The 23,695-nt window shown below is 42.7% G+C and overlaps 1 protein-coding gene across 1 annotated transcript; it reads left to right on the forward strand.

Annotated features, from left to right (window-relative positions):
• Window positions 1–3,912: 3,912 nt before the first annotated feature.
• LOC308166226 (death-associated protein kinase 2-like) lies at window positions 3,913–15,058 on the forward strand (the record flags this gene model as incomplete). The annotated part of the gene is made up of 10 exons (XM_080540491.1): window positions 3,913–3,974; window positions 6,736–6,957; window positions 8,459–8,597; window positions 9,602–9,731; window positions 12,216–12,264; window positions 12,494–12,520; window positions 12,632–12,784; window positions 13,250–13,295; window positions 13,876–13,941; window positions 15,014–15,058. 10 exons carry the CDS (start codon window positions 3,913–3,915, stop codon window positions 15,056–15,058), a joined length of 939 nt encoding a protein of 312 aa, XP_080396617.1.
• Between the last annotated feature and the right edge of the window lie 8,637 nt (window positions 15,059–23,695).

The raw sequence follows: 23,695 nt of genomic DNA on the forward strand, positions 1-23,695 counted from the left end.
TGTGTGTGTGTGTCTGAGAGTGTGTGTGTGTATGTGTGTGTGTGTGTGTTAGTGTGTGTGTCTGAGTGTGTGTGTGTGTGTGTGTGTGTGTGTGTGTGTGTGTGTCTGAGTGTGTGTGTGTGTGTGTGTGTGTCTGAGTGTGTGTGTGTGTGTGTGTGTGTGTGTGTGTGTGTGTGTGTGTGTGTGTGTGTGTGAGTGTGTCCGCCTCGTAATGGTAGTTGTAAGTGCAACCCGAGGCTTCAGACATATTTATAAATCAACAAGTGTTCCACAAACTTGAACCCAGTTAAGGTCTTACAATACTCCACCTGGTGACCCTGATTAGACACTTATGCATCCAGCCTGATATTGTGCATCCCCTGACCCTCGTCCTGGTGTTAGTTGCTGTGGGCGTGTCTAACCTACTGTGGGCGTGTCTAACATGATATGGGCGTGTCTAACCTGCGGTGGGCGTGTCTAACCTGATGTGGGCGTGTCTAACCTAATGTAGGCGTGTCTAACCTGCTGTGGGCGTCTCGTCTCACCGGCAGAGGGGGGGGGTCTCGTCTCACCGGCAGAGGGGGGGGTCTCGCGATAATCCACCGCGAGTCCTGGAAGGTCTCTCCTGTCACTCTGCCAGTGTCTCATTCTTTTGAGTCTGTGGCTCTACAACTAAATGGACCTACCCCAACTGTTTTAGTTAATATCTACCGCCCACCCAAACCAAACAAGGATTTCTTTGATGAATTCAACACATTTCTCACCCACATCTGTTCACTCTCATCCAACATAATTCTGTTAGGTGATTTAAATATTCACATGGATAATAGTAATCATGCTCTCACTAAGGACTTCATCTCTTGCCTGGACAGTTTTGGTCTCCAACAATATATTGATTTCCCTACCCATTCTAAAGGTCATATTTTGGACTTGGTCTGTTGCTCAGGTGTCACTCCCCTCAACTGTTCTGCTGTTGACCTCCCCATCTCTGACCACATGCTTGTTTCATTTAACTTAAGTTTGTCTCTATCCAAAACCAAACAGTCACGTACTATGTCCTTCCGCAACATCAGACATAATAATTTAGCAGATCTCATAACAGGCATCAACACTTTCCCCATCATCACCCCCCCATGCACCCCTGATCAGCTCGTCTCTCATTACAATGATGGACTCCAAACTCTGCTGGACTCACTCGCCCCCCTCAAAACCCGGACTGTCTCATTCCCCCATTCTGCCCCCTGGTTTTCCCCTCACCTACGTCTGCTGAAAGCCAAAGGACGTCAGCTGGAGCGGCTTTCAAGAAAAACCGGTCTCACTGTTCACAAACAGATGCACCATGCCCACATCCTCCTTTACAAAGACGCCCTCTCCTCAGCCAAATCCCAATATCTTACAGACAAAATCACTGCTGGTGCTGGGAACACCAGGGCCCTGTTCTCAGTGGTCAACAACTCACTCCGCCCCCCCCGACTCCCTTCCCCCACACTTCTACTCCACTGACCACTGTAACTCTCTGATGTCATTTTTCAACTCAAAAATAGCCAACATCCACCAGCAACTGACCCCTCTTATGTCCAGTTGTCCATCTCCCCTATCTCCCCATCCCCCCTCTCTGTACCTCTCTCCTGCTTCCATCTCCCCTCTGCTGCCGATTTATCTAAACTCATCCGGAAATCCAAGCCATCCACCTGCCAACTTGACCCCCTGCCCTCCTCCCTGGTCATAGCCTCCCTCCCCTCTCTCCTGCCGCTGATAACTACAATCATCCTGAGCTAATTGTTCCTCTTAGCCACTTGTTCCTTGTTTGCGATGTAGGTTTCCCTCCCCTTCTGGTGTTCACTCTATTCAGGCAGATAGCTGAGGAGATGTTGTTGAATGTTGTTGTGTGGGGTTCATAATCAGACACAAACACCTGCGTTCTTTCATAAGGTTCCTGTAGAGTTGCCGTAATAGGAGATTGTGAAGGAGGATCTGAATCCTCAACCAGAGCAACAATTTGTGCAATAGTTAGATGGTCAAAGGTTGTCCCCCACTCACTGGTAGATGCTTCCCCTTCTGATACCCTGGTCTGGCAGTGTCATGAGATGCTTGCCGTTTTGCTGCATATCGCAACATGAGATAACATTTGGCATGTAGTACACACCTGCTGCATGCACATCGGAAGGTTGTGTAACTAATCTACCAAGAAGCAAAAAATGTTTACAGGATTCTGCCCAGCTTTTCAGATTGGAATCAACATTATCTGTTACTGCCTTGTGAAGGTCATCCATACTTGGAAGGTCATCCATACTCCCCCTCACATAGGCTATGACACAATGAATGCCACAGGCTTTGGGTTGACATGATCGAAGCTTTTTAGGACTCACTACTAAGGAGGAGCCAACGTCATATTGTTAGACTCCGGCCGGGGACATATCCTGCATGTCATCCCTCCTCTCTCTCTCACCCATCCTTCCTGTCTAAATCTTCACTGTAACTGTCAATAAAAAGGAAAAATATGAGTGGGACTGCCCCACTCAGAATAAATAACTTCAAATTGTAACCGTCTTTAAGTTCACGAGGTCTGGCCCTCCCACATGCTCCCCAACATTCAAAATGGGTCAATATTGGATTTTTTATTTTTATTTTCAATTTCTTTTTTTTCATTTTCGGGGAGCCGCCATCTTGGAAATATGCTAATTAGGCCTCATATAGCCCTAAGGCCCCCAACTAGATGTTCATTTTAAAAATAAGACTTCACGTGACATTGTCGCATGCATCCGTGCCTTGTAATCGCGTGATTGGCTAACAATAGACAACTTATATGTTTGTGATCTTGGTTGCCAGGAATACATACATCAGTACCAGCTTACTGTAATTGATGTCACACACACATTTTCTGCAAGTTTCATAGAGTGTCTCCAGTGACTTCATTAAGGCTGTGACAGGTTATAGTTGTGTTATTTATACATTATGACCACACACACACACACACACACACACACACACACACACACACACACACACACACACACACACTCACTCACATACCCACACACACAGAAAAACAAATGATCTGTGCTATATAAATATCAAAGGCCATTGTTGCCGTGTCTAAGTTCAGATCAGGACACTGGCTTTTGTTCAAGTTAACATACACACACACACACACACACACACACACACACACACACACACACACACACACACACACACATTATGGCCTTTGATCAATGCATATTTAAAAGGAAGTAGAAAGCTTGATTTAACTCAAGAAAGTGATACAAATCAATGGGTCTATTTACAGTACAGGATGTGAAATTGAATGTGTGTTTGTAGTAGTACCAGTAGTTGTGTGTGAATGCATTTTTCAGTTTTCATGTTAAGCTGTTACTACATGTTTTATGTTCACCTTGCCTTTCAAATGCTTCTCTTCAATGGTATCCATTAAAGGGACAATCCATCATTTCTAAACGCCAGCCCAGCCACAAAAAGCTGAGGGATGGGTTTGGAGAAATGTGCCACTCTCAAATTCATAGACGGAACAAATATCTTTCAAGAATCAACATGGGTATATATACATTAATATATCCAAGAAAGGCATCCCAAATGACAGTTTGTGTCTGTAAGAACCCCATTGGAGAGTATTTTCTATGACTGTATGCCAGGATCCTTCACACATCAGTAGCATAACACATTTCAGTCTCACTGCCTTCTCCCTTAGTGTACTGTATATGCCTCAGTGGAATGTTATGGCTCTCTTGCGTTCACATTGGTCTGTGTATCATCCTGGATTCCATGGTCTGATTCGTGCAAATAAGCATGTCCTATCCTTCATATGATTTACATCTGTTAACCTTACACATACTGTATGTTCTGTCATCCCTATAACTTATATAGAATGCAGTAGACGTGGAGGACAACGAGGGAGAGAGAAAGAAGAGCATCAGAATGGCTGTTTTTAAACTACAGAATGTGGAGGACTACTATGAGATCGGAGAAGTGCTGGGCAGGTGAGAGAGTATAATCGTACAGAGTACTACTGTCTCTCCTAAAGACCTCTTCATCCCCACTACCCCCGGTACTGTTTCTCTACTGCAAATAACATTACAAATGTATGTAAATTAGTTGGTTTTGTTATTGATCTAAATTGAACATCATATGAAATGTTGAACACACTGCTGCACAAAAAGTGTTGAAGTGTTATTGGGATTTTAAAAAATAATAATAATTAAACGCCCCCTTATTAAAAAAACAAAGAAGTAAACTCCAGAGACAAGTGTGTATGTTTAGACAGTTGTTACACTGCTAGGCCACACACATGTCACATCTTTACTAGGAGGTATGAGTAGAGATGCAGCTACAATGATGATCCTCAGACTCCTCTTTTTTCTTTTTTTAAAGGAGAGTGGACATCTACCCTCCTTCACTCTTTATGTTTCTTTATTTAGATAGGTAGAAGTTGTAGAGGTGGGGTTACATTGAGAGAGAGAGAGAGAGAGAGAGGAGAGAGCTATGACATTCACCACTCTGGCTCTAGACTAACCCTCAGTCCTCACCCAAAATAGTGCTGCTCTTCGTTTGGATCTATACTTGAAAAGTTGAGTGACGTTAAAGTAGAGATTCTCAGCTTTTATTGAAGTGTTCTGTGGATGTTGCTATCACCATGCAGCCATTACAACACGTTTTAGACATATAGTACCCTATTTAATCCTTTGTATACAAAGTATACAACCCATTAACCACACCAACAGTTGGGTATCCTCTCTGGTGAAGGTCTGCCAGGCCTGTACGTCAGCCCTCTTCAGTTGTTTCTTTTGAGGAGGTTTTGCCTTAAGTCTCCTCTTTAGCAAATGCTTCAATGCAAAAGGATTTAAATCGAGATTGACTTGGCCAGTCCCTGAAAAGCTCCCTAGTTGCTATGGCTGTATGTTTTGGGTCATTGTCCTGCTGTATGATGAATGTCCATCTAATGAGTTTGGAGGCATTGGCTCGTTCTTGGGCTGAAGAAATGTTTCTGTACACTGGGGTTAGCTTAGCGGTTACGTCATCAATGAAGACAATTATTCAGGTCTATTGGAGGCCATCTATGGCTAAGCCATAACACCCCCTCCACCATATTTCACAGATGAGGTGTTATGCTGTGGATGTTGGGCAGTTCCCTTTTGTCTCCACACTTTACTCCATCATTCTGGTACATGTTAATCTTTCTCTCATCTTTTTCCAGATGTCTGCAGGCTCTTTAGGTATTTTTTAGCAAACCATAATCCTGTTTTTGTGGTTTGTGTCTTGCAATGTCGCCTCTAGTTCTGCTAGTGAAGTTCAGGTTTTTCTTGTGGTGCACATTATTCGGTCATCCACTGTAGAAGCCTTCCTTGGCCTACCAGTTGCATTTGCATTTGAGGTTTTGGTTATGTTTCTTCTAGATTCTTTTCTGATATTTCAGCCTCATAAACGCTTCTGTTATGTCCCCAAATAATATCCAGGGGACGCGGCAAGTAATAATGAAATGAACCGGAGGACAAAGAGGCGGACAGGAGAATATAAATAAACCAAGAATCTATTGTATAACTTAAAAATAAACAGTTTTCAGAAAAACACTTAACTGAAAACTACTTTCAAAAACAGGGAGAAAATGATAGATTGTTTAACAAGGTAGAAGCCAATTAAAGTGGCCAAACACAATACTAACAGACACACTCCGTCTAAAAAATGAGTCACGGTTACTGACGCCAGTACACGCTACAAATTGTAGCAACACACAGAAATTCACTACAGTAGTAGCTTTAGCTGTCTAGCAACCAACACACAGGAACATACTACAGTAGTATCTGTCTAGCAACCAACACACAGTTGCCCACTGGCACCATCTGTTAGTTCCACCTGTCCTTTATCCTCCATCCTTGATGAGCAAGTGAATACAGGTGTGCTCCCTTATGCCATCACCATGGCGATAGGAAGGGGGAAGGACAATAACCTGGGGAGAGACACAGGGAATAACAGAAACACACACACACACACACAACCACATTACGGCAGTAAACACACACACACACACACAACCACACTGTGGCTGTAACAGCTTCCTTCATTTTTATTGCTGTCTCTTTGGTCCTCATGTTGACAGACACCAATAGCAGACTCCAAAGGCAAATGCAAAGCTTAGAATCAATTGACATTGAGAGCTCTCTTATAACTGCAAAATTATGTGACGTAACACACCAGAAACACCTGTCAAGCCAATTGTCCCATCACTTTAGGGTACCCTGAAAAAGGGGGACTATGGAGAAAAGTGTTGTAATTTCTGAATGGTGCACCCAATATGTACAAAATACCATCATTGATTTCAAAACCACATTTTTGGAGTGTAGAGGCAAAAGAAGATATGCATGTGTATATATATATGTATCCAATATGTACAAAATACCATAAAATAAAAGCTGATAATCTCTACAAATGTAATTGTTTGATTTCAAAGCCAAACCTTCAAAGGCAAAAGAAGAAAAAATGCTTCACTGTCCCACTACTTATGCAGGGCACTGTACGTACATATTTGACCCAGAGCAGTACCAACATGAAACCTGGGTGCCTGTCCTATATAGTTTTCTCTCCTTATCTGAACTTGATTTGAGCTTGGTACAATGGAACTAACGGGAATAGTCTGAAAAGTGCAAGCCCGCCCATCTACCACTCCAGGCAGGCTCAATCAAACCAAAGTATTCCAGAAAAGAAACCAAAGAAACCCATGTTTCCCACACCTCTCCCTCCCCATAGTGGTAACTTTGCGCAGGTGCGGGCGGTGCGGGAGCGCTCCTCGGGAGTCCGCTGGGCCGGGAAATTCCTGAAGCTGCGGAGGAGCGCCAGCAGCCAGCTGGGTATGGAGAGGAGGGACGTGGAGAGAGAGGTGGAGATCCTGCAGGCGCTGCAGCACGCCAACGTCATGGCGCTAAGGGACGTGTTCGAGAGCCGCGCCGAGGTGGTGCTCATCGTGGAGCTGTGAGTATAGGATGGAGGGATGGAGAAAAGGAGATGGAGGATGGGGAGGAGAGGGTGTTGGGTGGAAAGAGTGAGGTGTTTGAGAGGAGGTGTTCATTCACAGCTTATTGTGGAGCTGTGAATGAAGTGGGATGTGATGAAGGGATGGAGAAGGAGGCACGAAGTGCTGCAACATGTCAACGTTATGGCAACAAAGCCCAACTTCTGTATCCACTGCGTGTTAGGAGCCTGTCTAGAAGCCTGTCTAGGAGCCTGTCTGTCTTTCTCTCTGCCTGTCCGATTATGGGATCTGTCTATCTGGCCCAATTGTTTAAAACTTTTGATCTGGATTCCGATTCTTTGATCCAGGATTGATCCAGGATCAGATCTTTTTTCTTTCTTTTTTTTCTGATCAGGATCAGCCAGCTCGATTTGATCCTCGATCAGAGAAAAGAATCGGGATCAATCTGATCCAGATTAAGTTTTGAACAACTGGTTAAGGTTACTCCCTTAGATTAGATTAGAAAAGAAAAGATTAGAAAAGAAAAAAATAGGAAAATGTAGGCAATGAAAAATTAAAAGGGCAAAGACCATAGGGAGTTAGAGAGACTTTGTAGGAAAGAAAGAGATAAAACTAGACTGGTGTTACTTCCAAGTGATGTTGGTCTAGAAGGAAAACTGATATGGGGCGAAAGTGAGACTCTGGATCAGAACAAAGCTGGATGACGTGTTTGGTACAGTGACAGGGTCTGTCTCTGTTGTGACGTGTGTGTGTGTGTGTGTGTGTGTGTTTGGTTTTGTGGTGGTCTGTTGTATATCGCATGGGTGTCAGACATGATTGCTCATAATGTGCAGATGCAATCATGCCGTGTCACATGTGTGTGCCTGTCTGTGTGTGTGTCTGTGTGTCTGCTGCCCCCTCAGGACACAGTGGGTATGATAGAAAACATTGTGTGGATCACCTCACCTATCCTGTTTAATAGGAAGACGAACGAGAATCAACTATCATTACTACCTCTAATCTTAACAGCCAGACACTGGCTCCCTATGGCCCCGCCCACTTCCTATACATATAGCAGCAATGCAGAGATCCACACATGTGTGAGACATACACACACACACACACACACACACACACACACACACACACACATACACACACACACATAGAGTCACAAATGCAATCTAATGTAATCAGAATAAGTGTGCCGACTGAGGTTGTTTCTGTGCGTGTGTGTGTGTGTGTGTGTGTGTGTGAGATTGAGGGAGTGAGGGAGTGAGTTTGTGCCTTTGTGCTGGTTCAGTACTTGTCTGAGCTGTTAATGGAGCGGCCTGTATAGACAGACAGAACTATTGACTTTCCTTGTAATCAGTAAGCAGCACTAATACAATCAACTTCCCATATTTTCTCTCTCTCTCTCTCTCCCTCTCTCTCTCTCTCTCTTTCTCTCTCTCTCTTTGTCACCCTCACCTTCCCCTCTCCTTCCCTCACTACGCCCCCTCCCTCCTCTCCATGCCACAGTATCAGCGGAGGGGAGCTGTTAGACTTCATAGTGGCGAAAGGGAACCTGTCAGAGGAAGAGGCCATCGAGTTCCTCAAGCAGATCCTGAAGGGAGTGGGCTTCATGCACAGCAAACGCATCGCCCACTTTGACCTCAAGGTGAGAGGGGGACACACAGGGGGCGCATGGTCCTCACTTCCTCTGTCCTCACATCTGTCCTCACACCCTCTGTCCTCACACCCTCTGTCCTCACACCCTCTGTCCTCACACCCTCTGTCCTCACACCCTCTGTCCTCACATCTGTCCTCACACCCTCTGTCCTCACACCCTCTGTCCTCACACCCTCTGTCCTCACACCCTCTGTCCTCACATCTGTCCTCACACCCTCTGTCCTCACATCCAAATCACGATCAAATAAAGAGTCACTAGAATGGGGGAAATGTGCTTTTAGTAAAGAAAATGTAGTGATGAACATGGGCAGGAAATAAATCAGCAAGAGAAAAGGATCACAACAAGGAGCATTCGAGAAAGTAAATGTTTTCAACATATCAAAAGCAAAGGTAAGTAGTATAAAGTATAAAGTAAACACACAGAGTAAAAAACAAATAAAGACCAATAACAATACTGTTCCTACTACTACGTAGTAGGAACACTAATAATAATAATAATAATAATAATCACCCCATCTGCTCGTACCCTCCCACCCCTCTTGGCAGTTATATTATGATCCAATCCTTTTGAGAAGGGAGCGAAGACAGACAATTGGGACGCAATCACAGAAAAAGGGGAGATTTAATGGGTGTAGAAATTAGAGGTATTATAGACAAATGGGAAGGTGGTTCCCCCTATCTGGTGTGACCTACTAGGTTCAAATCATGGTCTTGTAGCTGGTGTGACCTACTAGGTTCAAACCGTGGTCTTCCATTAGACTGTGTTAGCCCGTGGAGCTAAAGCCCAGGCATTAGTTCTGGGAGCTAATGCAAGTCTTCGGATCTCAGGCAAGGTCCGTTATTATCATCCTACTGTGCTGTGGTACTGTACTGTGGTTCACTGAACCACCTCCACTACATGTTTATTAAACTTCGGACACTCTTCTGACACCTTGATATTTTACATTGTTGAACGCTTCACGTAAGTAACAAGTGTTTCTCCTCTCTGTTCAGCCAGAGAATATCATGCTGGTTGATAAGACAGTGCCACACCCCCACATCAAAATCATTGATTTTGGGCTGGCCCACCGCTTCACACCGGGGGAGGAGTACAGAAGTCTCTGGGGTACCCCGCAGTACATTGGTAAGTGGAACAACCCACATTCTCACAATGGTCACATGAACAATTAGAAGTCTATGTCTGATGTGGGTGTTTTCAGTGGTCTTAGAACATTTAATTGTGTACGGTATGTGTGATTGAGGAGCATGCGAGCGTGTATGTTTGATGTGTCTACTGGCTTTTGTGTCTTTCTTTCTGTCTGTCTGTCGGGCCTTATAGGATGACAGTTACAATATTAATTTTAATTAATTTTGACATTTAGCAGACGCTTTTAATCCAAAGCGATTTACAATTACGGTACGAATTACAGGGACATTCCCCCTGGAGTAACTGAGGGCAAAGTGCCTTACTCAAGGGCACACTAGTAGTGGTGTGGCTTCAGGCGGGATTTGAACTCACAACCTTCCGATCACAAGTCCAACTCACTATCCACTAGACCACCACTACCCCAATATGCGGTTGGCAAAGACATTTTGGCAATGTATTGTCAATAGCAAAGCATATCTACTATAGATAGATAGATAGATAGATAGATAGATAGATAGATAGATAGATAGATAGATAGATGGTTGAGAGGTTGAGAGTGGTATAGTTGGGTGTTGAAGTGGTTGAGAGTGGCTTCAGTCGGGTAGAACTGGTAGCCAAGAGAGTGCATTGTTGAGTAATCAGAATGTGTTCTGCAGGTTTCCTGTTGTTTTTATATAAGAGTCCGGAAAGTTCCACGGCAGTTGCAGTAACAAAAGGGCTCTAGGAATGTTGGCCTAAAATCAACATTCCACCATGTTAACCAGATGAGACGATTTGGGGCTACAGAAAGCATGTTGAAGAACAATATGTGGACTTGTTTAAGCAATCTCTCTTTATGTCTATCTGTCAGTCTTTATTTAGCTTGAACCTTGCGAAACCTGCGCAGGTTGTCATGGAGACAACAAACGGGTAGTGGTGGTGGTTATGGACAGGATGTGACGTCAGAGCGTGCGGTGTGGGAGCAGGGGGTAGTGAGAGAAGGCTTCTGGCTAGGTGAGAAGTTTACATAGGCCCAGCAGGAAATGCAGGGGGGAACATGTTACAACTGAGTCACAGAAACACTGTAACAATTCTGCAGTAGAATGAACCCATATCTCTCTATCTATTTGTCTGTCTTGTGTGCAATATTGTGCAATAGACATGTGTGTGCATCTTACAGTGTTACTCAAATACAATGAGCTGCTGTATCTGTGGCAGTTGCAGACAGAAGAACAAAAGTCATTCACGCTTCTACCTGCTACCGACCTGTATGGTCGAAGGGGGTGAACCACATGTTTCTCTCTTAACACTCTTTCATTTCCTTTCTCACTGTTATACAAATATATAATTTTGTCAGTTCTTATCCCTTTTGCACATTCATGCAAAACATTACAAATGTTGGAACATACACATTTTTTTTAGCACCTACCATTTCTACACAGTTTATATGACAACAATAACATTTGTCCAGAAATATTAGTTTCTAATATCAGAGTTGAAAACAAGTAATTTCTCCATGCGTGTTTCTCTAAATGGTACACATACAGGGCTCAGCCACAGGGGAAGGTCCAGGACACCTGACAGTCTGGTCTTTTAGAAAGGCATTTGATGCAAATCTAGGTTATATTATATTATACAACAGTTAGTTCCGACCAAGTCATTTGATTGGATTTGATTGGACAAGAGGCATTCCATGATATACAGTATAACCGCACTGGGACTTTATGTATCACTCCGCCGCACAGATGTTCTACTAAATGACCGTTAATTAGACTACATTGTTTGTGTTCAGGTTACTAGGCAACAGTCCATTTGAAGTTCAGTTGCGGGACTATTTTTTGTTTATTTTTATGATTAAATAAACAAACAAATCATAATCTGTTGTCGCTTATTACTGTTAACTAATAAATGGCGCTGTAGAACTGTTGTATAAAAGCAATATCACACTCAAGGTCGTGCTGTTATACTGAATATCAGCACGGCTGTGATTGCCTGCGGCCTCGTACCTATGACCGAATCACAGCTCACAGCACTTGTTCTGTGTTCATATTATGGCCATCTGACTCCACAGGCTGGGGTGTGTTATTTGGCATCATGGAGGCTTCTTCAAAACTTTAATTTCTCCCAGGAAAATGTGGTTGCTAGCTATGGTATCAGGTCCCTCCCTGGCAGCTCTACTGTAGCCTACAGACACTGTCAGTGCCTTACAGAACCAATGCTTTTTACAAAATGATGTGCTTACCAAACTGTACACAGTGAGGGTGACTTTTGGCCTTGTTTAACTGCATGACCGACACTCATGTTGCAGAGTAGATTGTTTTAATTTCTCTTCATCTCTTGGTTCTTAATCCTGCCCTATCCATGGGTATGATTATGTGGGTTAGACTTTTAATGGTCCATTATCATCATTTTGAACTTTTACAACTAGTGCACAGATAAATGTGCAATGAATAATGACATTTCTGCTATTTCACTCCTCCCCCCATCCTCACTCCCTCCCAGCCCCTGAGGTGATCAACTATGAACCCCTGAGTGAGGCCACCGACATGTGGTAAACCATTTTACATGTTACTATGAGTAAATAGGTGCATTATACTGACAAATTAAACTATATTAATTTTCATTTGTATCTTAAGTTGTTCATAAGACAAAGAGGGATACCATAGGCCCTAACACTCCTGGATTAACCATGCAGTAGTCATAGTTGTGGTAGGCTAGATGTAGTTCTTCTTGTTTTGAATACAGTCTTTCATTACTCTTTGTATCTCTTGTCTATACAGGAGTATTGGCGTCATAACCTACATATTGTGAGTATCCAAAGATAAGCTGACAGGTTGAACTTCACTGTGGATGCAGTATTACAGTGTTAGCTAGTATCTAGCTCCCTAATGTCTCCCTAACACCACCCTATTTTACAGGTTGAGTGGCATATACCCTTTTCAAGGAGATAATGATGATGAGACAATACTGAAGATTGTGGGGATGAACTACGAGTTTGAGGAGAACTATTTCAGCCAGACCAGTGTCATGGCCAAAGACTTTATTGAAAAACTGCTGGTTAAAGACCCAATGTAATCAAACAATCTATTACTCATATTTTGATATAATTTATATGTGACACGGTCCGGTCATTTGGGCCGCAAGTCGGCAACCAATCAAAATGTTCCGACTTTTATTTTGAAACACGGAAATACTTTTCAAAGTTTTTGAAAATCACAACACGAACTCGCTAGTCAAGCCAAAATACTGCAATGCAATGGATCCGGTGAGTAATTCCCACTACTACCTAGTTAACTATAACACTACTTTACATTGTCAGCAGGCTCACAAAACAAGCTGTGTTAGTTGATAAGCGAGTGTGTCATTATAAAAAATGTGTTAACATTTTTCGAAAGAAAAGTCCGAACATCAAATCAGATGCTGACTTGCGGACCGATTGACCAGACCGTGTCACATATGATTACAATACATTTGTTGATTAATATCAGTACACATCTGTATGGTACTAGTAATTCTGTGATTATCTCCTCAAACAGAGAGAGAATGACAGCAGAGGAATGTCTACTACACCCTTGGATCAAGGTGAGAGAATAGAGTGTGTGAATGTGATACAATAATGCACAATTAGTTGGAACACGGTGAAGAGACTAAGTATGGGCCATGTGTTTACTCTCTGTATAGTCTCTGCAAAATGGCTGCATCATATTATTAAATATATTAAATGATATGATATTCCCTTGTGCTTTGGCACAACCTCACCACAGCCTAACTTCAAGGTTCAACTGTGTTTGCTGGGTATAGCCAATATTTTCTCCATGTAGTTGAGTAATAGAATTCGTTTGGAATTGTGGATTTATTTTGTCAGATTTTTTTTTTAAAGAAAAAAACGAAAAATGCTATGTGACTCATCTGGTGTTGGGTTTGTGTGCTACGTTGTAGGACTCTTGCCTTCATCCCCCCCAAGAGGCCCCAGTGGGACGTCACTCACCGCCTGGCCCTCTTCCCCTGATGAATGACATGCCATCTCCTCCCGGTGTAGTCTTCCCTCCTATACCGGTCCGACTGCGCCACCATGCTCTTTGTGGCAATACAACACCCATAGGTGGAAGTCACATGGGCTCCTCTCACATGGGCTCCCTAACCCTCATGTCTGGCTTCCCAGCCGGCCGGCCTTCCCCCCCTCCACGCCCGTTGCCTAAGCGCCCCGGCCCTTGCCTTCCAGATCCGGGTAATCTTGAATGTCTCGAACCAGAGCTAATAAAGGCAGTGCTTCTCAAGAAAAGTTTACAGGAAGAAGAGAGGGTACTGGAAGGATACTGTAGGATGCTGGAAGAGGATACTAAAGAGGAGGACCACATAAAGGTTGTTAAGAGAGAAAACCTTTTCAATCAAAAAGAAGCAACATTAATGAAAGAAGAGGAGAAAAGGAAAGAAAGAGAGAAAAAGAAGAATGAGATACTTCTACAGTTAAGGAGGGGTAGAAAAAGGAGGAATTCTTCGTTTCCACGACGCCCCCTTTCGGTATGTTAGCTTTGTCTTCTCTTTCCATTTATTTATTAATATCTAATGTATCTTTTAATGTTAGTTGATGAATCTATATATTTGTATATATTTGCATATTTACTTAAATCGTATAGTATTTTTTATATTATTTTGTTATTTTGTTTATCTTTGTGGACTGTATGGCTTATTCTTGTTTTATTATGTCGTTTATATTATTGCTATTGTGTTTTATTGATTACTATTGTTTTTTTTGTTTTTTTCATGCTGTGTGGATATTTTAAAGCACTTCGAGTTGCAAAGTTTGCAGGAAAAGTGCTTTTCAAATAAATATTATTATTATTATTATTATTATTATAATGCCAATGCTATGACACTAAGGTACCCAGCAAACACAGCCAAGTTGTTGCCTGTGTGTTAACCTCCTGTGAGGTTGCAACGTTGTTAGAAGGTAGCCAATGAAATGCTACTTTAATACTACTGAGGGTCGCGACAACGTAACTGCGGAGACTTTAGCCTTTAGCCCATCTGGTAGGCTTCCAACATGTTGCCACACTACAGCCGACTATTCCGAGAATGTTGTCCACAACCTCACCACAGCCTAACTTCAAGGTTCAACTGTGTTTGCTGGGTATAGCCAATATTTTCTCCATGTAGTTGAGTAATAGAATTCGTTTGGAATTATGGATTTATTTTGTCAGATTTTTGTTTTAAAGAAAAAAACGAAAAATGCTATGTGACTCATCTGGTGTTGGGTTTGTGTGCTACGTTGTAGGACTCTTGCCTTCATCCCCCCCAAGAGGCCCCAGTGGGACGTCACTCACCGCCTGGCCCTCTTCCCCTGATGAATGACATGCCATCTCCTCCCGGTGTAGTCTTCCCTCCTATACCGGTCCGACTGCGCCACCATGCTCTTTGTGGCAATACAACACCCATAGGTGGAAGTCACATGGGCTCCTCTCACATGGGCTCCCTAACCCTCATGTCTGGCTTCCCAGCCGGCCGGCCTTCCCCCCCTCCACGCCCGTTGCCTAAGCGCCCCGGCCCTTGCCTTCCAGATCCGGGTAATCTTGAATGTCTCGAACCAGAGCTAATAAAGGCAGTGCTTCTCATGAAAAGTTTACAGGAAGAAGAGAGGGTACTGGAAGGATTAAGTAGGATGCTGGAAGAGGATACTAAAGAGGAGGACCACATAATGGTTGTTAAGAGAGAAAACCTTTTCAATCAAAAAGAAGCAACATTAATGAAAGAAGAGGAGAAAAGGAAAAAAAGAGAGAAATCGAGGAATGAGATACTTCTACAGTGTAGGATGCTGGAAGAGGCTACTAAAGAGGCGGACCACATAATGGTTGTTAAGAGAGAAAACCTTTTCAATCAAAAAGAAGCAACATTAATGAAAGAAGAGGAGAAAAGGAAAGAAAGAGAGAAAAAGAAGAATGAGATACTTCTACAGTTAAGGAGGGGTAGAAAAAGGAGGAATTCTTCGTTTCCACGACGCCCCCTTTCGGTATGTTAGCTTTGTCTTCTCTTTCCATTTATTTATTAATATCTAATGTATCTTTTAATGTTAGTTGATGAATCTATATATTTGTATATATTTGCATATTTACTTAAATCGTATAGTATTTTTTATATTATTTAGTTATTTTGTTTATCTTTGTGGACTGTATGGCTTATTCTTGTTTTATTATGTAGTTTATATTATTGCTATTGTGTTTTATTGATTACTATTGTTTTTTTTGTTTTTTTATGCTGTGTGGATATTTTAAAGCACTTCGAGTTGCAAAGTTTGCAGGAAAAGTGCTTTTCAAATAAATATTATTATTATTATTATTATTATTATTATTCTTATTATTATGCCAATGCTATGACACTAAGGTACCCAGCAAACACAGCCAAGTTGTTGCCTGTGTGTTAACCTCCTGTGAGGTTGCAACGTTGTTAGAAGGTAGCCAATGAAATGCTACTTTAATACTACTAAGGGTCGCGACAACGTAACTGCGGAGCCTTTAGCCTTTAGCCCATCTGGTAGGTGCCTTCCAACATGTTGCCACACTACAGCCGACTATTCCGAGAATGTTGTCCACAACCTCACCACAGCCTAACTTCAAGGTTCAACTGTGTTTGCTGGGTATAGCCAATATTTTCTCCATGTAGTTGAGTAATAGAATTCGTTTGGAATTGTGGATTTATTTTGTCAGATTTATTTTTTAAAGAAAAAAACGAAAAATGCTATGTGACTCATTTGGTGTTGGGTTTGTGTGCTACGTTGTAGGACTCTTGCCTTCATCCCCACCAAGAGGCCCCAGTGGGACGTCACTCACCGCCTGGCCCTCTTCCCCTGATGAATGACATGCCATCTCCTCCCGGTGTAGTCTTCCCTCCTATACAGGTCCGACTGCGCCACCATGCTCTTTGTGGCAATACAACACCCATAGGTGGAAGTCACATGGGCTTTAAAGAAAAAAAGAAAAATGCTATGTGACTCATCTGGTGTTTGTGTGCTACGTTGTAAGGCTGTGTTTGGAATGGCATACTAGCATACTACTCATACTAGATTTTAGTATGCCAGAGCGTTCACACTGTACAGTATGCGAGATCTGACTAGCTAAAATGTTTATGAGTAGTATGTAAAAAAATCTGTAAATCTTTTTACAACTTGTTTAGCTATTAAGTTCTGACTATGTCAAAGTAGTATCTACGGGTATCTACGGTAACTAAGGTAACGTCAGATCAGATACATACATCACATTTTTGGAATATATATGGTTACTTTCTCACCTGAAAACATATTAAAACTTCATAAAATGACATGTTAACACTTGTAGAGCCAAAATTACAGCTTTTAGCCAATATTTGTTTAAATAGAGGATTTAAAATCCCCGCTCCTGGACCGGCGAAATGCATTCTGGGATGCAGTATGCATACTGCAGTGTAAACGGTTGGCTGGTATTGGCATACTTATTATGAATTTAGTAGGCAGTATACAGTATATACTCATTGAGTATGCTAGTATGCAGTATGCTAGTATGCCATTTCGAACACAGCCTCAGCCTTAGTGCTTTTTTTTTCCACAGAGAATTGACTCTTGCCTTCATCCCCCCCAAGAGGCCCCAGTGGGACGTCACTCACCGCCTGGCAAAGAAAAGAAAGAGATTGAAAAGGAGGAGAAACGTCGACAGAAGGAGGAGAAACTGAAATCAGAGGAGGCAAAAAAGCAAGCGAAAGTGAAGTTGGAGGAAGAAAAAAAGCAACAGAAAGAGAATAAGAAAAAGCAAGAGAAAGCGAAGAAAGAGACAGAGAAGAGCCTTGAGCAAGAAAAAAAAGAGATTGAAAAGGAGGAGAAACGTCGACAGAAGGAGGAGAAACTGAAATCAGAGGAGGCAAAAAAGCAAGCGAAAGTGAAGTTGGAGGAAGAAAAAAAGCAACAGAAAGAGAATAAGAAAAAGCAAGAGAAAGAGAAGAAAGAGAAAGAGAAGAGCCTTGAGCAAGAAAAAAAAGAGATTGAAAAGGAGGAGAAACGTCGACAGAAGGAGGAGAAACTGAAATCAGAGGAGGCAAAAAAGCAAGCGAAAGTGAAGTTGGAGGAAGAAAAAAAGCAACAGAAAGAGAATAAGAAAAAGCAAGAGAAAGCGAAGAAAGAGAAAGAGAAGAGCCTTGAGCAAGAAAAAAAAGAGATTGAAAAGGAGGAGAAACGTCGACAGAAGGAGGAGAAACTGAAATCAGAGGAGGCAAAAAAGCAAGCGAAAGTGAAGTTGGAGGAAGAAAAAAAGCAACAGAAAGAGAATAAGAAAAAGCAAGAGAAAGAGAAGAAAGAGAAAGAGAAGGAAGAGAAGATTAGACTAGAGGAGGAAAAAAAGAACGCAAAAGAGAGAATAAAGAAACTTGAAAATGAGAATAAGGAGAAGGAAAAGGAAAATAAAAGGTTTGCAGAAGAAGAGAAAAGGAGACTAAAGGAGGAAAAAAAGAACGCAAAAGAGAGAATAAAGAAACTTGAAAATGAGAATAAGGAGAAGGAAAAGGAAAATAAAAGGTTTGCAGAAGAAGAGAAAAGGAGACTAAAGACTGAAAAGAAAATACAGAAGAAGGACAAGAAAAAGAAAGAGAAGGAACAAAAGAGAAGGGGGGAGAGGGTGGTGGGCTGATAGGCACCCCTCTCAGGGTGGTGGTGTGGTGGGGAGGGTGGTGGGCTGATAGGCACCCCTCTCAGGGTGCTGGGGTAGTGGAGGGCAGAGGGGAGGGTGGTGGTGGGAGGGTGATGGTGGTGGAGAGGGAAGGGTGGTGGGAGGAGAGGGGAGGGTGATTGGGGGAGAGGAGAGGGTGGTGGGGGGAGAGGGGAGGGTGGTGGGGGAGGGTGATGGTGGTGGACAGGGGAGGGTGGTGGGTGGAGAGGGGAGGGTGGTGGGGGGAGAGGGGAGGGTGGTGGAGGGACAGGAGAGGGTGGTGGAGGGAGAGGGGAGGGTGGTGGGGGGAGAAAGGGGGGTGGTGGGGGGAGAGGGGAGGGTGATGGGGGAGAGGGGAGGGTGGTGGAGGGAGAGGGGAGACCTTTTAAAGACTGGTAGTAATGATGTGTGAATGGCACTAGAGTACCAGAGTACTAGACTATCAACGGAAGATAAAACAGTATCAGGAGAGGAGAGAGGAGAAGAAGCAAGAGAAAGAGAAATGGGAGGAACAGAAAAAAATTACTAAAATTGAACTTGCGATGCAAAAAATAAAGAAGGCAGATATGAAAATAAAAGACTGGGAGGAGCAACAGAGAAAGAGAGAAAATGAGAAGGAGAGGGAGGAAAATAAATGTGTATTAGAGGAAAAGGAGGCAGAAGAGAGAAATGAGAAGGAGAAGGACGAAAAGAAACGTGCATTAGAGGAAAAGGAGGCAGAAGAGAGAAATGAGAAGCAGGACAGACCAAAAACAACGTCAAAGGAGCTACTCAGAGAGAAGATGGCAGAGACCTATGAAAGGGCAAGACTCAAAGCCAAAGAGGAGAGTGAAGATGTGAAACAACACTTATAGTCCGGGAGCCAAAGCTTTTTTTTTTTTTTTTTTTTGATGAACCTTGTTTTGTCAGGTAAAGTTTTTTTCTCTGCTGTTTCTTGTTGCTTGGGGGTACCTCTTCAAAATACAGGAAGGTGCCCTGTGATAGCCCTTGTGCATTTCAGATATTAACCCCTTCATGCCCGAAATGCCAAATATTCATGCAAAATACTCAAATCAAATGCATCAAATTTATGTTCACTCATGTTTACTCATACTCATGTATGTACAATGTATTTTTTGTGTTACTATTCATTAATTTGAAAGATTTTTTTTAAGTAAGTAAGTAAGTAAAGCTTTATTTATATAGCACCTTTCATACAAGAAATGCAGCTCAAAGTGCTTTACAACAGGAATAAGAACATAAAGTAAGGCAGTGGCTTGGTCGAGGACTTGCTGGAACGGTGCATCCACATTACCAATGGCTGATAGTTCGTACTCAGCTTTCAGGACTTTGATGACAGAGCCTTTTCCCAACCCATAGTAAGACGCTACGGTGTTGCATCCCGATATGGTATTACATTCATACATGGACTGATGAAAGGTTCTTGACAATTTCTTGTGAATGCTTGGCCAGTGTCGACTTGATTTAGTATAATAGTGGTCCACTGTTGCCCTTTCCTTGCGGGGGGATTCCATGATGAGTGGTACATCCAGCCCTGCCTGAAGGTGATGGTGAAGGAGGAGGACAAACACGTCTGTGTGATCAGAAACCACAGAGATTTGATGGGCTTCTCCAGCACACATCAGGACTTGTTGGACAATGATGGTGTCAACTTCTTCCTGCTGATCTTCTTGATCATAGTGGTTCCTTCTTTCTTCCATCTTGATCTCGATGGGGCATGGGTCCTCCCCTGTCACCACCAACTTGTGTTTGTTGGTGCTCCGTAGATGGAAAAGCCTGTCTTGGGTCAGTTCCTCATATAATAATAATAATAATAATAATAATAATAATAATAATAATAATAATAATAATAATAATAATAATAATAATACACTACCGTTCAAAAGTTTGGGGTCACCCAGACAATTTCGTGTTTTCCATGAAAACCTGCACTTTTATTTATCAAATGAGTTGCAAAATGAATAGAAAATATAGTCTAGACATTGACATGGATAGAAATAATGATTTTTATTTGAAATAATAATTTTGTCCTTCAAACTTTGCTTTCGTCAAATTGCTTTGCAGCAATTACAGCATTGCAGACCTTTGGCATTCTAGCGGTTAATTTGTTGAGGTAATCTGAAGAAATTTCACCCCACGCTTCCTGAAGCACCTCCCTTGATGGGCACTTCTTGCGTACCATACGGTCAAGCAGCTCCCACAACAGCTCAATGGGGTTGAGATCTGGTGACTCCGCTGGCCACTCCATTACAGACAGAATACCAGCTGCCTGCTTCTTCATTAAATAGTTCTTGCATAATTTGGAGGTGTGCTTTGGGTCATTGTCCTGTTGTAGGAGGAAATTGGCTCCAATCAAGTGCTGTCCACAGGGTATGGCATGGCGTTGCAAAATTTAGTGATAGCCTTCCTTATTCAAAATCCCTTTTAGCATGTACAAAAGCAGCCCCAGACCATCACATTACCTCCACCATGCTTGACAGATGGCGTCAGGCACTCTTCCAGCATCTTTTCACTTGTTCTGCGTCTCACAAATGTTCTTCTGTGTGATCAAAACACCTCAAACTTCGATTTGTCTGTCCATAACACTTTTTTCCAATCTTCCTCTGTCCAATGTCAATGTGTTATTTTGCCCATATTAATCTTTTCCTTTTATTGGCCAGTCTCAGATATGGCTTTTTCTTTGCCACTCTGCCTAGAAGGCCAGCATCCCGGAGTCGCCTCTTCACTGTAGACGTTGACACTGGCGTTTTGCGGGTACCATTTAATGAAGCTGCCAGTTCAGGACCTGTGAGGCGTCTATTTCTCAAACTAGAGACTCTAATGTACTTGTTTTCTTGCTCAGTTGTGCACCGGGGCCTCCCACTTCTCTTTCTACTCTGGTTAGAGCCTGTTTGTGCTGTTCTCTGAAGGGACTAGTACACACCGTTGTAGGACATGTTCAGTTTCTTGGCAATTTCTCACATGGAATAGCCTTCATTTCTAAGAACAAGAATAGACTGTCGAGTTTCATATGAAAGTTATCTTTTTCTGGCCATTTTGAGAGTATAATCGAACCCACAAATGTGATGCTCCAGAATTTCAGGGGTCGGGAACCTTTTTGACTGGGAGAGCCATAAAAGCCAAATATTTCTAAATGTATTTCATTGAGAGCCATATAGTATTTTTAACATATAATAAATTAAATATGTCTTACTTTTAATGCGATTTCTGGTGCTGCATGGTTTTGCTGATGTCCTTGTAGTCTGGTTCATACGTGGTGAGGTTGAGCTTCATGCAGGCGTTGAGGCTTCCATCAGTTAAACGTGAGCGTAGGTTGGTCTTAATGTTCCTCATATGCGAGAATGACTGCTCACATACATACAGTATGTAGAGCCAAACATGGTCAATACGGCAATACTAACACGCTGCATTGTGTGGTATGTCACAGGAAGCTCGTTCCAAGTTTTCAGAATCAGCTGGTCTTTTTTCAGTTTTTTCATTTCTGTCCACTTGTGTTCCCTCGCCAGCTCTGCTCGCTGTCGCGCAAGACTTTCCAACTCTCCATTAAGTGTCTTGAACTTACTCATCCACATGTCTGATGCCTTCAGGTCAGCAACTTCCAGCTCAAAGTCTCCCATAGAGACCCCAGGGATGCATGTCAGGTCGATTTTGTCCACTGCACACTCATGTGGATGAGTGATGAACTTGAAAAGACCAGTGCGCGCACGAAATTCTCCAAAACGTGCTTTGAATGACTGCAGGAGATTGGACGTAAAGCCAGCTAGCTGCTGGAGATCCAGATGTTGAGTGAAGTCACTTGCTAAGCATGCATCTCTAAATTGTTGCAGTGTTACAAAGTGCAGAAGACGACCTGTTTCAATGTCCCTGAGAAAGACTTCCAGCTTGCTTTCAAATGCAAACACTGCTTGTTGAAGGGATGAGATTGTATTTCCAATACCTTGCATTTTCACATTGAGCTGGTTCAGATGGCCTGTTATGTCCACGAGATAGTGAAACTGCAGGAGCCAGTCAGTGTTGTCTAGCTCAGGATGCTTGACGCCTTTCATTTGAAGAAAAGTCCGGATTTCACTCAGGCAAGCTGCAAAACGGCTGAGCACCTTTCCCCTTGACAACCAACGCACGTTGCTGTGTAAAAGCAGACTGGGATAATGATTCCCAACTTCTTCTAACAGAGCTTTAAACTGGCGATCATTTAAAGCTCGGGCAACAACAGTTTTTTTTCTTTAGCAAACTCCATGAAAGACGTGAATAAATCCTCTCCTCTGGTTGTCCCTTTCATTGGCAAAACAGCCAAGCTTTCCTCACGCAGTGTGTCACCTGCAGCATACCTGGCAAATATACTGAACTGAGATAGATGGCTAACATCTGTTGACTCATCTAACGCGAGAGAAAAGTATGTCCCGGCGTTTATGTCCTTAATTTGTGTTTCCTCAACTTGATTTGCCATCATGATGCTACGATCGTGAACAGTTCTTGCTGCATGTGTTTTATTCGTTTGATTATCTTGTCTTTATTTGGGAAGTCATCAAACAGTTCATTGGCCACATCAAGCATGAATGTTTTGGCATACTCGCCATCTGTGAATGGCTTTCCATTCCTGACTATTGCCAAAGCACCCGCAAAGCTAGCGGAATTCCCGTCACCTTGCTTGGTCCACCCACGCAGTTGCTGTTGACTCGTCTGCACTTTCCGCTGTAGCTCCTCGCATGCCTTTTTCCTGCTGTCCCCCGCTGGATATTTCGATGCAAATGAAGCATGATGCGTATCGAAGTGCCGCTTTATATTTGACCGTTTCATCGATGCAATTTTATCATTGCATATTAGACATACCGCAGATCCTGCGATCTCCACAAATGCAAATTCCTCTGTCCACGCAGCCTGGAATGCACGGTAATCATCGTCTTTTTTTCTTTTTGCCATCTTTCTCGTTACAAGGGTTGAAGCGTATAAGCTAGTTCACTATCTGATCAAATTGTTTTTTATTTATTCACCTTTACAACGACCTCTGACACTCTCGCGAGACATTGGTTCCCGACCCGACCCGACCCACGGGTCACGGGTCATGGGTCCCGTGAAGAGTCCCGTGAAATTTAACTTCAAAACTAATTTCTGTTTACTTTAAAATGACACAGTATTATTACGCAATATCACAAGTATTTTAAAATCAGTTCCAAACAGATTTTTGTTTTCCAACTTTTTATTATTTATTTTTTTTACTTTTCAACCCAATTGTCTGGGAGCCATATGCCGTCACCGGAAGAGCCATAGGTTCCCGACCGCTGCTCCAGATACTCAACTAGCTCAAAGGAAGGCCATTTG

This window comes from Nansenia antarctica (assembly GCF_963989245.1).
Source record: "Nansenia antarctica genome assembly, chromosome: 10".
NCBI lineage: Eukaryota > Metazoa > Chordata > Actinopteri > Argentiniformes > Microstomatidae > Nansenia > Nansenia antarctica.